At 36.8% G+C, this 17,020-nt stretch overlaps 1 protein-coding gene across 1 annotated transcript; it reads right to left on the bottom strand.

Annotated features, from left to right (window-relative positions):
• Positions 1–1,115: 1,115 nt before the first annotated feature.
• On the bottom strand, positions 1,116–1,684 carry LOC131032686 (protein SMALL AUXIN UP-REGULATED RNA 54-like). The gene has a single exon (XM_057963725.2). It carries the CDS (start codon positions 1,671–1,673, stop codon positions 1,215–1,217), a length of 459 nt encoding a protein of 152 aa, XP_057819708.2. The 5' UTR covers positions 1,674–1,684; the 3' UTR covers positions 1,116–1,214.
• Positions 1,685–17,020: the final 15,336 nt, after the last annotated feature.

The following is a 17,020-nucleotide window of genomic DNA, read 5'->3' as shown; positions in this document are numbered from 1 at the left end:
AAATGCATTTTTACAAAAATATTATGGGTAGCTATGAATTGGGTGAAAAATTAAATTTCTTGTATGTCATGACTTATTGTATAAACAAGTCTTAATCTAATTTTTTAATCAATCATGTAAGAGAAGTAAAGAATGAACATATATTCATATGAATCATTGCTTTTGAATTATATCTTTCACTCTAGAGATCCATGTCAAATTATTATGATATAAAGATATTTGTGGATACATTCATGAAGACGAGGGATCAAAAAGTGACTACAATAGCTTGAGCTCATTTCTCGCCAATGTCTATACATGATAGAAGAATAGCACAATCATATTTTTAGATTATTCAAGTAAATTTAGCTCAATTCAATATAATCTTGACATTCATAAGATTGAGAAAATAAGATTTCTATATTTCTAACAATTTAAATTAAAATATAATTTATTTTTCAATCTTTTGATTGAATATTTTTAAATTAATTAAAATCTTTAAACACCTATAAATCTTAATTATCGAATCATGCGCATAAATACTCCCTTCAAATTTTTCTCTCCATTCCTTACCATCGTCATGAAACATAAGCAAAGTTATTAAATGAAAATGAAAAAAACACTCCGACATTAATTGACATGTTAAAAAATAATATTAATACAACTAGTGTTGTTCTATAAGCTGAGGAGAAGACCTTTGGCATTAGATCTAGAAGTGCTGCCCAAAAAAACATCAAACAGCCATGCTTTGACCTTAGAAGGAAAACTTGATGTCAGATGGCAAAGACAAAGGATCTTCATATCTCCGTTTTTGAAGGTCGTTTGCAAAAAAAATTTAGAAAAATAATCTTTAACTGGTCAAATTATTTATTGTAAAAACTCAAAATGAATAAGTTCAGGGTAGAGTTTATATATTGGTTAGTTTTAATGGTCTTTTTTTAATTTCCTAATGGAACAAAGTTGGAATATATAAACGATCATCTCTATTTTTATATAGTGAGTTAAGTATATATCTAAGTTACGACTCATCTTTGACGATACAGTGACTTATAAAAGATCAAAATCATTTTAATCTTTTTAAGAAAAATATACAAAATAATGACAAATGAATTACGATGCCAATCAGTTCGCCTCAATGGGACGTCGACAAAAACTATATACAGTATTGCCTTATCCCTTGCTAAGCCTCTGCTTTTGCTTCAACCAATTCTTCGTAGATTGTTGTAGCATTATGTTTAGTCAACATCGGCAGAACAAAAGGTTGAGGAGTGGAAATCAGTGACTTTATCCAGCCCTGTATTTCTGAGTACCGGATCCTTCTTCAATATCATGGATGGCAGATACTGGAAAGCAATTTCCTCAAAGGGAATGATGAGTCCAATGTGATGGTCAAATCCATACCCTTCCTCGGCCTTATCAAGCAATGCCCGGAACACAGAATGATTAAAATACTCAATGGGGATTATAAACCTAGAGCGTTCACTACCAACATATACTGCACAATGGCCCTTTGGGACATCTGTAGGAAGAGCACCACATGATCTACCCATGAACTCATCTGTAAAGATGAAGTAGCTTGTGCTCTTTGAAGAAAGAGCATGCACAACTGGCTTATGGGCATTAGCAAACCTACACAGTGATCTGCTTATGTTCTTCACCAGCAAGACTTGGGAATTTCCCTTTATCCTGGCCATTGCAGAATAGTTAAACGAAGCAAAAGGAATTGAGGTGTAAGCTAAGGCTAGCAACCCAGAAAGCAATAAGAGGTTTGAGGAGAAAGAAGGCTTTGTAGCTGAGATGAAGAATGCGTGTGTATATATAGCAACCAAAACTAAGAACCCACTCAACAAAGATGAAGAAATGAGATTAGAATATTGTGAGCAAATGGTTCAGATAACATAGTCCTGGGTACCAATAAATATATTTGTACATTGTCCTTTTAATGGTGGCATCTTTGTCATTCTAGCCTAAGATAATGGTAGGAGAGCCATGTGTCTCCTTGTCAAGTGTAGGGTCACATGCAAGCAAATGGTCCTTCATTGTCTGATCTATAAAATGTATAGCTTTGACTGAAATGGATTCGACCACATGATGTGTTCCTCGGGGATTTTTTTAAAGTGTTGCACGAAAACCTGTTCAATTTCAACCACTATTTTTCATGGTTTTGCATGGTGGTGGTTGTCCATTGATACGCTACGTATAAAATTTGTCAGGATTATCTCTTTGAAATAATTGAATGTGTGGGCATACAATTAGCCCCACATACAAAGAGCACCAGACCAAATGTGAGTTATTTATAAACTACATTAAGAGACGGAAGATGATTTGTTTGAATTAATTAAATAATTAGATTATTTCATTAAAGTGGATTAATTAAGATAGGATGTATTTTTTAATGATGGGATGAATGATTATGTTATCAGGTGTCAATATGGAATTGATGGTATAGAGAGGAGCATATGTGCGATTTCAATATTTATAGATAGTGATTGTAATGTGCTTGACTATAATGATATTTACTTTTGGGTAATCTTCCATCACATGACAAAAATGGTAATACATCTCTTGTGATGGAAACTCATATACACCATCATATGCTGAAGGTACACCTATAGATTATATTTTGTGTTTTGGTTATACCTTTTCTACCTGCTCATGGTCCATATTATACCTTATATTGATATTTCTTCTCCATGTCATGATAGTTCTCTGTCCATGTAGAAGCGTTCATTTGATATGCTATGTTCTTTCATACTTCACATGCTTCATAATGATCATTGTTGTACATCTCCTATTAATGAGTTTTGCATATACATGATAGTTTTTTATATAGAGATGTCTTCCATCATGATGGCATACATATTGTGATATTGCATTAGCAACTCATGTGGTCAATATCATTGCATTTCTAGCATTTGTTTATATTGCATGATGATTATGATGGTGGATTTCCAATTCATTCTTAAATGTTAAATCATTCTTGTGTGCCAATTATGAGCATATTGACAGTGATATCTTATTGATTAGTGAGTTTGATTTTATTTGAGTGGTTAAGTATTGCAATGGCATGGTTCATCTTGGTTTCTCTACACTTATTTTATGAGCTCAGCACATGCCTTGATTGCCTATTTATCTAGAACCTAATACTCATGAGGATAATGTGGGCATGATGATACCTTCTCATGATTTATCTTTTGATCCTATAGATTATACACATACTGGAGCTACCCTCCATGTCATTCCACCCTCTCTTAAGCAAGATAGAGGACAAGATGTTGCTGCAACAACCTAATGTATCTCCTAAGCATATAATATTAAAATAAATTTTACAACACAATCACATTAGCTTACCGCCTATTAAACCACAAAAGACAAAATAGTTGTACTTATCATAATACACACGGATTTCCTAATGATAGAGACATTGCATTCAAAAAATAAGATTTAAGGGCTTATAGACGAAGGGATGATAAACATTTGAGTATACTAATAAAGTGTTAGAATCAATGTGGAAATGAAATATTTTGGAAATAGGTGAATAATAGTCATAATTAATCAATACTCAAGGTGAATGCATAAAAATATATGTAGATATAAATAGAGAGGAGATAAAACTATAAGAATATCTATGTATAGAAATGATTATAACATGAAACAATAAGATTAATTTTAGATGAGATTGCACTAGTTATTAATATATAAATATATTATATGATTCTCTCAAAATAAACATAAAATTAAATATAAATTAACATAAATATATAAATTAAATGAAACATAATTTTATATTTTATAAAATAAAAATATACACACCCTTAAATGTCAATCTCTCATTTTCTCATTTCTAATAAAATTTTGAAAAATAATTTTACTACCATGAATATAGTGCATGATGTACCTATAACAATACTTGGTCCTCTGAGGTGGCTAGGGATTGTGCACCTGTGTCCCATCTCCAATTTTTGGATGATACTTCATTGATGGGGGGTTGTGACTGTTCATGAGGCTACTCAATTTCGTTATCCTTTGGATGTTTATTTAAGGGAATTTGGACAACAAATTAATGAAGATAAGTCTACAGTTTATTTTTTCAATACTTCTGGTTCAATTAAAGAACAAATCTCTTCTATTCTTCAGTTTCCTATTGGCCACCTTCCTTTGGAATATTTGGGGATTCCTTTACACTTTGGTTCCCTTGGGCGTGATTATTGGAAGAGGCTTCTTGATAAATTTCAAATGCAGTTGAACCATTGGACATATCAATGGCTCTCTTTCAAGCTGGTCATATTACTTTATTGAAATCTATCTTCCAGACTCTCCCGATTTACAAGTTGATGGTTCTCTCAGCTCCTAAAGGATTTTTGAAACACTTTTGATTCTCTTTCAAGGAATTTCTTATGGGTTGGTAAATTGGATATAACCAAGTGGAGTCTCGTAAACTAGGATCATGCTTGTCACCCTAAGCAATTTGGTGGTCTGGGTCTTCGGCAAGTTATTCTGAATAGTCAGGCTCTAGCTTCTAAACTTTATTGGAGATGGTGTGTCCAACAATCTCATATTTGGGCATGGCTAATTAGTCATAAATATCTCCATGGAGTGCATTCTCAAGATGTTGGTCGATTTGATTTATCTAGTAGGGGTTCATTTATATGGACCACTCTTCAAAAGGGGGCTTCTCTGGTGAAGCGAGGTCTATTTTGGGTTGTTAACTCTTGTAATATAGCCCTTTTTGGGGCTAATTCCTAGGATAATTATCCTTCCTTGTTATCTACCTTTCTTGCTCTTCAGCCTTTGCGCAAAATCTTCATTGAGGCTAGATGGAGTAGGGTTTGTGATTTTAAGGAATGCTACTCTATGGGGTTGTTTCCCATCTATCGTTGGATGGATATGTCTAGCTGGCCCTTTGGAGGAGATGTTGCTTTTCGATGGCTTCTATTTTCTATTTTGTCTGAAAGACATTGTTATTCTTTGAAGGATAATGATATGTTGGCTTGGGGTTTTAATCCTATAGGTACATACTTTGTATCCACTAGTTATGAGAAATTAGATGTTGATAAGTTTGGATTGGAACCCTTCCCTTGTTGGAACAAGTCTCGAATAAGTTCTGCTAGCCCAAATGTAACTTTTTTGTTTGGCTTCTTAGTCAAAATAAATGCTTGACTTGGGATAATCTTTGTAAAAGGGGGTTTTAAGGACATTTGAAGTGTGTTCTTTGTGGGTGTCATGGAGAGGACTCTACTCATTTGTTATTTCAATGTCCTTTTACTTTGGGTTTATGTTCTTTAAGGTGGAAATGTTGGAACTGCCCAATCATTCATGCTACATATTTAATTGACTTCTGGAGACATTTGGGTTAGCCTCCTACCAACGCTACTGCCCTTGTAATTTCTTGGGATATTGATCTTGCCTGCCTCCTTTGGTAGGTTTGGTTGGAAAGAAATTGTAGGACTTTCCAGGGTCATCAGCACCTTATTGATTAAGTTTGGTACAAAATTTTAAACTCAGTACAAGAGACTCTTATGGCTAAGTGCTCTTTTGATGTGGATCTAGCTCCTGTTGATATTACATTGTTTCAACAATTGTGGATAGAGAATATTCTTGAGAAGTTTGCTTCTCATTCTCGATCTTCTCTCAACCATTCCTCTTGTCAGATTAACAGGGATGGACACTAGAGTCTTCCTCCTCGTAATTTTCTTAAGATCAACACTGATGGGTCCTCTTGTGGAAATCCTAGACATGCGAGAATTAGAGGGGTTGGTAGGGACAATACTGGTGCTATGCAATTCTTTTTTTCAATGGGAACGGGTTTTGGGATGAACAATCAGATGGAAGCATGTGCTCTCTTATTTGCCTTAAAACGGGCTCTTGACTTACATTGCAATCATGTTATTTGTGTGTTGGATTTGTTGATTTTGGTCTCTCTCCTTTCGAATCCGTATTCTAAGACCTCTTTTTGGAAGCTTTCATCCTTGGTTGCCCAAATTCGTTAGATATCTCATTATTTTAGATTTATCTCGTTTAATCATATTCCTTGTGAGTGGAATAGGGTTGCTGACTTGCTTGCTAAATGGGCATCAAATGCTCCTTGTGGGTGGAGTATCACTGATTCCGATTCTCTTCCAGCAGATAAAGTTGCTCAACTTTTCAGTTTTCTTCAAGATGATGTAGGGTGATGGTTCTTTTTCTCTGCTAATTCTTGTTTTCATGTGAACCTTTTGGTTATGCAGGTTTGTTAGGAGGCCTGTTTCCCTCCTACATGTTCTTTGGGTGGTTATGTCCACTATTATTTGGAAATCTCACAGCTTTATATCTCTTACTCTGTAATTCTTCATTATATTATAATTTTAGCTTTTTTTCAAAATAAATAAATAAATTCACATTAAGATGTAATAATGTGACCAATTAAAAGCTAAATCAGACTCTAAGTATATTGTATTTATAATAATTTGCAAACATGTTACAAAATTGTGATATGATTTAGCCAGATTATAAGCTGAAGTTTGGTCATTGTATCCCACGTAAACTTTGTGTCATAGGACTGAACCAGATAATCGCTTCCCGATTGGAAAATGTAGTCTACCCATTACTGTGGAAAATCAGAACAAATGTGGGACTAGGTTAGCTCGTAAAGGAAACAGGCCATGTGTGTTGGCTCTACTTATCAACATCTCATTATCTCTGAATGCCTGTGGTACCAAGTTACAAAGAAAACGACACCCTCAGATGTAATTTGTTTTTGAACATGTCCTCTTCTCAACTGTTGATGACTGTGTGAAAAAAGTTTTGGGAAAGAGAATGTATGATAGTTTACATTCATTGCAAATGATTCTTGGTCGTTTTATTTTTCTTGTTTGTTTGGTTACATGAGAAAAATTGGTTTTATTTTTACTTTAGGTTAGGAGTTCGATATCAGTAATTAACACTTTCATTGCGCAATCTTGAAAATGTGGGACTGGGTTAGCTCATGTGGAAGAAACAGGACATGTGTGTTGTGCACTAGTGTTTGGAGTGTTGGAAACCAATCCACATCTCATTATATCTCAATGCCTCTGGTACTAACTTACCAAGAAAACGACAACACCTTCGCATGTAGTTTGTATTTGAACGGATGATATGAACTTCGCAAATCAACATCTCATTATCTCTCAATGCTTGAGAAGAGTTTTGGAAAAGAGAATGTATGATAGTTTGCAGAAGAGTTTTGGAAAAGAGAATGTATGATAGTTTGCATTCATTGCAAATGCCAACTAGTATAGACTTTGTAATTTATTATTCGGTGAAAATTGGTTACAATTTTTTCTTTGATTTTTACTTTAGGTTAGGAGTTTGGTCTCGGTAATTAACACCTTCATTTCTTTATATAATTATATTTTAATTTATTACATTTTTAAAATTAGTTAATAATTATAAATTTTTTTTATTGTAATGTCTAGTTTTAGATAAGGATTCCTAGAGGTGTAAGATTTAGATTATCAATTTCTATTTGACAAATGTTAAATGCCTTTTGATTGGCCTATTGGCAACACCTAATCCTTGGTTGTATTCATTATTATAAATAATTGGTGACAATGTTATTGTACAAACGAAAATAAAACATATAAAATAAACTTCTTAGCAATAATAGAGGTGAACAAAGGTGATCAAATGAATATATAATGGTAAGAATCGCTATAATTTATTTATTTCCCCACAAAAATATTTTGACCATTTTGAATATTTTAATAGGGAATTTAGATAAAAAAATGTTTACCAAGATTGGGTATGCGAGGAAAAGGGATCAGAATGAGTGACGAAGAATTCATCAATCCAATATAGGTTTTTGAAATACCATGTGCTATTATGATATTTTTTGGTGAATTACAAGAATAAGGAGAATGTTATAAAAAAATTACTATGAAACTCGCAAGTATGGACATAGGCTCTAAGTCGCCAAAATGGAAGAAAGAGTCCTTCCAAGGTAAAAGTATGTTTCATTTTGTTAGGGAAAGAGAAATTTATGATATCTAACATTTGAATAGGTTAACAAGAATGTCATGATGACTCAAGAACACAAATAAAAATTTCCAAAGAATATTCAACAACAATTCCATTATTGAAAATGATGTGAGAATTTCTAAGGCCATTTTGATAAGAACAAGGAGGTACCAAGGAGTGGGAAACTAATAGAGAAAGAGAAGGTGTTCAAAGTGAGTGCAAGACATCTTAAAGAAGGATATAAAATTCCATACGAACATGTAGTCCATGGAGTTTAAATAAGAAAGAATGATATGTAGAGAATAGGCATCATATTTTGCACTTCTTTTTCATAGGAAAGATATATTCATTAAGAATTGAAGGGAAGCACGTGTTTATTTAGTTTGAGGTCTAAGAAATAATTGCAATGTTATGGGCCACAAAAATCTTTACAACAAGCCAAATACATCCAAGAGGAAGAGTAGAAAGTTCAAAGTAAAGAAGGGGCCAACTGCTCATTAGAAAAGAAAAGGGTAGTTTGTTCCATGATTTGAGGCAAAATAAAAGCAAGGAGGATCTAAATGTTATTTCAATAACTAGGATGCAAATGGGAGCAATAAAAAAAAGAGGCATGATTCAAATATTTTTTTAACATAGAGTAAATTTGGAAGTCCAAGCCATGAAAAGAAGAATTCATGTTGAGTGAGAATTTTTTAGTTGCTTGATTGATTTGTGATATTTTGGGGACAAAAGATTTACTAGGGAGTTGTGATCAAAAAATTTAGATACAATTGACACTTGAAAATGTCATTTCAACTTGTAGTGTAGTTTTAAGGAGTCCAATAGTAGATTTCATCACCAAATTAGTATACAAGGTTGTTCTAGAAATTTGGTGAAGTTTTAGTATTTTATAAATTATTTCCCTTATATGCTTTGAAAACTTGGACTTTATCTATTAGTTGTCATTCAATATAAATCTTTGTGTGAATATATCAATTAATTTCAAACATTTTTTAAGTGTTAAGATGAAAGTTTAAAGTTGAATCATTATATTGCCTTATTAAATAAAGTGAAAAAAGTTAGTAGGATAAAGATAAAGAACACCAAAATAGCATTTTCAAGTTTACAAATTCATTCTTTTAAAATTTATGTTGTGTAATTGAAGTATTGAATCTTAAATATTTATTCAATATCAAAATAAAAATATTTAAGTTGAATCATCCAAGGGGTTGAGCTTAACTGGTTAAAACATTGGGTTCTCACTATGGAGACCCAAGTTCAATTCCCATTAGGGACATCTAAAGTGGAATTCTAAGCTATGACTCTTGGCCTTCCATAGGATGGGGAAGGTATAATAATAATAATAATAATAATGCAAAATATTGCGGCTACGGCCTATTACCTATCAAAAAATATATATATTTAAGTTGAATCATTACATCACATATAAAATAACATTAATAATAATAGATGAAACAGATTTTGAAATGGGCAGAAGCGGGAATGGGAGCGGAGGAGGGTCAAGGGGAGTTAGGGTTTCTACTGCGAAAGGCAATGCTAAAGATGCAAACGAGTCAGATGAGGACTACGGCAATGTTGTGGCTTGCTCCTCCTTGCCACAGGTTGTGTTTGAAGGGCGTGCTTGTTTGTTGTTTGGGTGAGTATTGCAGAGCAGATATGGTTCAGGTGTCAGGGCTCTTGTCGAAGCTGATGTTGCCATGATTGAAAACTTGGCGAGAGTTAGGTTTCGTGAATGGTGACTGTGGTTGTGTGCCTCGAGGGTTGTAGCTCTTGCGATTGGGGTGAAAGGCTATGTGGTTTGGTGTGCTGATCTCGCTGTGGGTTTTGGTAAGATTGTGTTGCGCCCCTGTTTTGGGTCGGGGTTTTTTTCGTTCACCTAATATCTCTTTCCATGGCCTTTGGCTTTATTGGGACTGTTGTTCGATAGAGTTTTTAAATGGCTCTGGCTCCCTGCTTTGTTGGTTGTTGGTAGCTTTGGCTCTGTTTTCTTTCCTGGTTACTCTATGTGTCCTCCTTTTCAAGGGTTGTCTGCAACTGTGTCTATTGAGGTGACTACATCTCCTATTGAGGGGGAGATGTGTTTTTCTTGTCTTCCTTTGATTGCATGCAAGAAGTTGTATTGGGAGGCTTTTTTCTTTTGGATTCAGAGCTCTCCTCCCGTGCTGTTATGGATGAGGTTGTGAAATGACCACCCCTATTTTCAATGAAAGAGACTTGCAAACTACTATGTGATATCAATTAAATTGCTTGATAATCAACATGGCATTTTATCAAACACTTGACAAACATACAACAATATATGCAAAACCCGAAACTTCTTATTTGTTGTTAAATACTGATTTGCAATATAAATGTGCACATTCAACTGCCTTATGGGCTGCGACAATTATTCAGGTTTGTATTCAACAATTACAATGCTTAGTTATGAAAATATGATAGAAAAAACCTGGAATTGAATGTTGTAGTGGTCTGCAGATGTAATGGTAGCCTTCCAAACTTCTAATCAGTAGGAAAAACAAGTAAAATTCATACCAACATTGTTCATGCACTATAGCAGCACTATTCATGGCACTGTAGCATTTTTACTATTCACGCTCACTATAGCATAACACTATTCACGCAGCACTGTAGAAAACACTATTCACGTGGCACTGTAGCAAAAACACTATTCACGCGGTACTGTAGAAAAACACTATTCACGTGGTACTATAGCAAAAACACTATTCACGTGGTACTGTAGCAAAATCACTATCTTCAAATCTGCACTTTCAAACCCCTATAAAAACTTCATGCGAGAGCACTAGATGAAGCCCAATGTGTTTCCTGAATGAAAACACCATTAATCCTCTTGACTATGTCTTTCAACAGCGAAGAGAATGCTAGCAAAGAGGGATTCCGTCCTCCAAGCCCAATAATCAGATCTCTAGGAAATCCAATAGCATAACATTAATCTCATCCAAGCATACCCCAAAAGAGAGCTCGCAACCTCAATTTATATCTTCTTCCTGGATGCAAACACTTTATTTCCTAAATGTGGGATAATACATTTTAGAATAAAATATTATTTCCCATAATGTACACACTAAAGGGAACTTTTAATATTTTAAACATTACTTTATATTCCCAACCTTATAATATAATGATAAAGTTAAATATTTAATCTAACTTTACACTTTATCGTTAAATATTAAAACATTGTTGATAATCCCTTTAAATCATTATCGCCTTCAAATATTTTTTACTGATAATTATGCCAACCAGGGAAACACTAAAAATTTCAAGTCACTGCTTGGAGACTAACTTACTATAAATAGTAAGTGTCTAGAAACCCTGTCAGAGCAGCACCGATTGGCCTGAAACTAAAAACACCTAGGCCAAAACACCTCAGGATCCCACCAATGTCCTTGTTAGCCTTCGGGACTGTGTCAGAATAGGCTAACGGCACCCCATATCATGTTGTGCTAAAAAGGGGACATTATAGTCCACCCCCTTTGAAATTGCTTGTCCTCAAGCAAATTCGGTCCTGAATGTTGCAATACCTGCTCATTCTCCCATGTAGCATCCTCATCTGGCAGGTCTCTCCATTTCACCAAGTATTCCTTAATGATTCTGTTCCTGAGTATCCTTTTCCTGACATCCAGAATAGCCACAGGGATCAGCACTAGTCTCCCTTCCTCGTCTAATGGAGGTAAATCTGCTGAAGGCACCACACCCTGACCAATGGCTTTATTAAGTCTCGACACATGGAACACATTATGCACACGGCTACCCTCTGGAAGCTCTATCTCGTAGGCAACCTCACCTACCCTGCGAATGACTCTATAGAGGCCATAAAATCGGGGTCTCAACTTCTCTGCTCCGCTCTTCTTGAGTGATGACTATCTATATGGCTGTAACCTCAAATAATACACCATGTCACCAACCTCAAAACTGCGCTCCACCCTATGTTGATCAGCATACAACTTTTGTTGATTCTGTGCCTACTATATATTCTCCTTGAGCGCCCTCAGGATGTCCTGACTATCCTGCGATGAATCTCGGGCTTTGGGTACTCTGCCATCCCCCAAGACTATGTCAACAAAGCTCGGCGCCTTGTAGCCATAAAGTGCCATGAAGGGTGTCATCCTGATAGACATATGATATGTCGTGTTGTAACAATATTCCCCATGTGTAACCATCTCACCCAGGCCCTCTGTTGTGTAGTCACATAATTTCGTAGATAACCCTCAACCCACTTATTCACAATCTCTGTCTGACCATCCGTCTGTGGATGATAACTAGTGTTGGGTGTGAGCTCCATACCACACAACCGAAAGAGCTCCTGCCAAAAAGCACTCAAAAATCTGCTATCCCGATCACTCACTATAAACCTGGGCAACCCATGCAATCTGAATATCTCCTTGTAAAAGAGGTCTGCCGCCTGTGCTACTATGTAAGTAGATGGTATAATGAAGAAATGGGCAAACTTTGTCAAGCGGTCTACCACAACATATATACAATCTCGCCCTTGCACTCTAGGTAGTCCGGTGATGAAGTCCATGGATATGCTTTCCCACTTCCTATTTGGAATGGGCAAAGGCTGAAGCAACCCTGCAAGGAAAGTGTGCTCTCCCTTATTCTGCTGACATACTGCACACTCCTTCACATATCTCTGCACATCATCCTTAAGTCCCCTCCAAGTAAACCTTTCACGGATCTGCCTGTAAGTTTTGAAGATCCCAGGATGTCTAGCTGTAGGCACATCATGGAATGCCCTTAAAATTTCCCCCTTGAACAATGATGTAGGAATCAAATAAATCCTATCCTGAAATCTGATCAACCCATTCAACACCATATACCTATCATCCTGTATGGTACCTGCAACTATCCCAGAAGCCCAAGTATCCCCTGCATACTCTACTATAATCCGATCTCTCCAATCCCCTGAAATCTCAACTAGAGCACAAACATGCAGTCTCCTAGATAAAGCATCAGCCACCACATTCTTCTTCCCTTTGACAAACTCTATGTCAAAATCATAAGCTTGCAATTTAGTGATCCATTTTTGTTGCCTGTCATTAAGATCACGCTGGCTCATGAAATATTTTATGCTATTGTGATCAGTTTTGATCACAAACCGTCCACCTACTAAGTATGATCAGAATTTGGCCAATGCATGCATTATGGCCAACATCTCCTGGTCATAGACAGAATAACTCCTCTCAACTCCTCGGAGCTTCCTACTCTTGAATGCAATGGGATGCTTCTCCTGCATCAATACTGCTCCAATCCCATCACCCGATGCATCACAATGAAGCTCAAAAGGCTTCGTGAAATCTGGTAGAGCTAGAACTAGACATGAAGACATTACTTGCTTGAAATTCTCAAAACACCTCTGTGCTGCACCTATCCACACGAAGGCCCCCTTCTTGGTGAGATCTGTCAAAGGCGCTGCCGTCTGTGAAAAACCCTTAACAAAGCTTCTGTAAAATCCGCAAAGACCAAAGAATCCCTTAAGCTATGTGAGGTTCGTAGGAGTAGGCCAATCAACTATAGCTCTAATCTTTTCAGGGTCTACTCGAACTCCATCCACACTAATAATATGCCCAAGGTATAGTAATTATGTCATACCAAACTCACACTTAGACTCCTTGGCATACAAAGACTCTCTCTCTAGGATAGATAATACCTCCTCCAAATGCTGTGAATGTTCCTCCCAAGTCTTACTGAAGACCAAGATGTCATCAAAGAAGATCAAGACAAATCTCCTCAACTGCTCCCTGAATACCTGGTTCATACAACTCTAAAATGTAGCGGGTGCATTGGTTAGTCCAAATGGCATAACCATAAACTCAAAGTGGCCATAGTGACATCGGAAGGTTGTTTTCTCAATGTCCTCTGCTCTCATCCTGATCTGATGGTATCTGGATCGCAAATCAATTTTGGTGAAGAAGCATGCCCCATGCAACTCATCAATCAACTCATCAATCCTAGGAATGGGATACCTGTTTTTAATTGTTTTCTTATTCAGTGCCCTGTAATCGATGCACATGCGCATCGTCCCATCCTTCTTCTTCACCAGTACTACTACTAAAGCAAATGGGCTTTTGCTAGGCCTAATGTGCCCCATCTCCAACAACTCCTTAATTGCCTTCTCTATCTCATCCTTGTGTTTCTTAGGATGACGATAAGGAGTGATCATCACTGGTTTGGCTCCCTCCTCGAGCTCAATAACATGCTCTTCACCCCTGTCAGGAGGAACCCCATGAGGAATATCACTGAATACCTTGGCATGTCTGTCAAGAATCTCCTGTATATCTGGTGGATGACTCTTCACCCAAGGCTCCGGTGAAGATGACATAACTAAGCACTCTGTTGCCCACTCTATGTCATTATGCCGAAAAAGTATCTCCATTCTCCTCAAAGAGACTACCCTGCAACTCCCATCTGAAAGTCCCCTGAGTACAACAGTCCTACCCTCATGCTAAAACCTCATTTCCAACTTCACTAGGTTGAAAGTGAACTCAACCAACGATGCCATCCATGTCATACTGAGGATGACGTTGTAATCTACCATGTCCACAACATAGAAATCATCCTCCAACTCATAGCCATCTCCAAATCTAATGTGAAGATTTGAAACCTTCTAAGTACATAATAGCTTTTGGCCATTAGCCACCATGACTCTAAAACCATCATGCTCCTCTATCTGTAAGTCTCTCCTAGCTACCAACTGTGCATCTATAAAGTTATGTGTAGCCCCAGTGTCAATGAGAGATATCACTTTCTGCCTCTGGATAGTACCCCTAACCTTAAATGTGATTGCCTTTTGGGCCCCTGTCAAGCGTGCCAACGATCTATCATCCTTAGGAATGCTGCTCTCCTTTATCATGTTACCCTCATCTGAGTCAAAGTGTTGATCCTCCGCCTCTAACTCTGACTCCTCTGCTGAAAAATACTCCATTTGATTTGCCTTAGCCTTGAGAGGGCATTTATGAGATAAGTCCCAAGGCTCTCTACACTGGAAGCATAGTTTCTTCTTTCGAAGTTCATTCAAAGTTTCACTGTCTATTCCTTTTGATCCTTCTTTGGGTTTGTTATACTCTTTCTGAAATGGTTTTTTGTCTTTGTCCTTGCGGTAGGAAGAATCTGTTGAATGGTATTTTCCTTTTTATACCGAAGGGGCTAAATCTTGTGCCTTTTTAGTTGCTTCTGCTAAGGTGAGTGGATCATGTCCCTTCACCCAACCCCGTAATGGATCAACAAGCCCATCACAAAATAACACCACCAATATCCTAGGAGAGATATTAGTAACAAGTATAGACAAATGCTGAAACTCGACGATGTAAACATCCACAGAACCTAACTGTTTTAACTGTGGTAGCTCCTTGAAATGTAACTCGGGATCCCTAGTGTCAAATCTCTCAATCAATCTTTCTATGAATTCCTCATAGGATGTAATCTGATTATGCCCCAGAGTCACCATGCCATGATGCCACCATTCATGCGCAACACCATCCAAATGCATAGCCGCATACTTGATAGCCTCCTCCTCAGGCATAGGATTTAGCTGCAAGTATGTATCTACCTTCTACACCCAAGCTCATGCAGTCATCTTCCCTGAAGCATCATAATAAGGCAAGGAAAGTTTTCCAACTTTCTTTCTCAGCTCAAAATTCTGATTCCTCCCTCCTGCTCTAGGCATATGTCTCATCCTCAAGTCCATATAATCTCTAAGGGAAATATCTGCCTGAAACTCGGGTCCACTGGCCTCCCAGTCCCTCCTGAACTGACCCTGTAACTCAATAATCTACAATTCATTCACTGGTTGAACTGGATCCCTAGGTGGGAAGGTGGGTAGAAGAGGTCTCAAGCTCGCTGTTCGAGCTGGGCATGCAACGTGTCTAAAGTTATCCGCCTCATTCCCATTGTTGCCATGTCCATTATTACCATTAATGTTATTCTCAGGACCATTGTTGTTGCCTCGACCTCCATTATTATTATTGCCCCTATTGTTATCATTTCCCCCATTGTTATTGTTTCCATTGTTGGCATCACCTGGATTAATATTGACGCCCATCTGTCTAGCCATAAGCTGAAACATCATGTCCATTCACCTATTCTGCTCCTGCTGCATACGCTGCCCTTGCTCTAACGTATTCAGTAACTGTCTGAACATTACCTCCCCCTGATCTGGACCGGTATTCCTATCATCTCGATCACCCATACTGTTGTCCTGATCAAAGAATATCTCCTCTATGTCTGTATGACTGGATTCTATGTCCACTTGCACGGATGAACTAAACTGCTCGCTTTGTGAGTTCAAATTTCTATTTTGTCTTGCTTTGGTATGGCAGAAGTTATAAGGCCCTTGTTGCATGCTTAAACATACATGCTTAGCATGTTTTTTAATTCATTAATTTCTGATTTTAGTGTTTTGATATTCTGTCAAACACTTTTCCCTCTATCCGGCTGTTCCAAAGTCTTTGTAAGACCTCCACAGGATGGCAGGACTTATAGCTCTGATACCACTGAAATGACCACCCCTATTTTCCAATGAAACAGACTTGCAAACTACTATGTGATATCAATTAAATTGCTTAATAATCAACATGGCATTTTATCAAACACTTGACAAACATACAACAATATATGCAAAACCTGAAACTTCTTATTTGTTGTTAAATACTGATTTGCAATATAAATTTGCACATTCAACTATCTTATGGGCTACGACAATTATTCAGGTTTGTATTCAAAAATTACAATGCTTAGTTATGAAAATATGATAGAAAAAACCTAGAATTGAATGTTGTAGTGGTCTGCAGATGTAATGGTAGCCTTCCAAACTTCTAATCAGCAGAAAAACAAGTAAACTTCATACCAACATTGTTCATGCACTATAGCAGCACTATTCATGGCACTATAGCATTTTTACTATTCACGCTCACTGTAGCATAACACTATTCACGCTGCACTGTATAAAAACACTATTCACGTGGCACTGTAGCAAAAACACTATTCATGTGGTACTATAGCAAAACACTATTCACGTGGTACTGTAGCAAAAACACTATTCACGCGGTAC

This window comes from Cryptomeria japonica, chromosome 5 (genome assembly GCF_030272615.1).
Source record: "Cryptomeria japonica chromosome 5, Sugi_1.0, whole genome shotgun sequence".
NCBI classification, from domain to species: Eukaryota; Viridiplantae; Streptophyta; class Pinopsida; order Cupressales; family Cupressaceae; genus Cryptomeria; species Cryptomeria japonica.
The sequence above is the reverse complement of the archived record's forward strand: the minus strand, read 5'-3'. Positions and strand labels throughout refer to the sequence as shown.

Bases quoted from the DNA above. Each gene is read 5' to 3' on its own strand.
- LOC131032686 (XM_057963725.2), bottom strand. From the start codon at position 1,673: ATGGCCAGGATAAAGGGAAATTCCCAAGTCTTGCTGGTGAAGAACATA.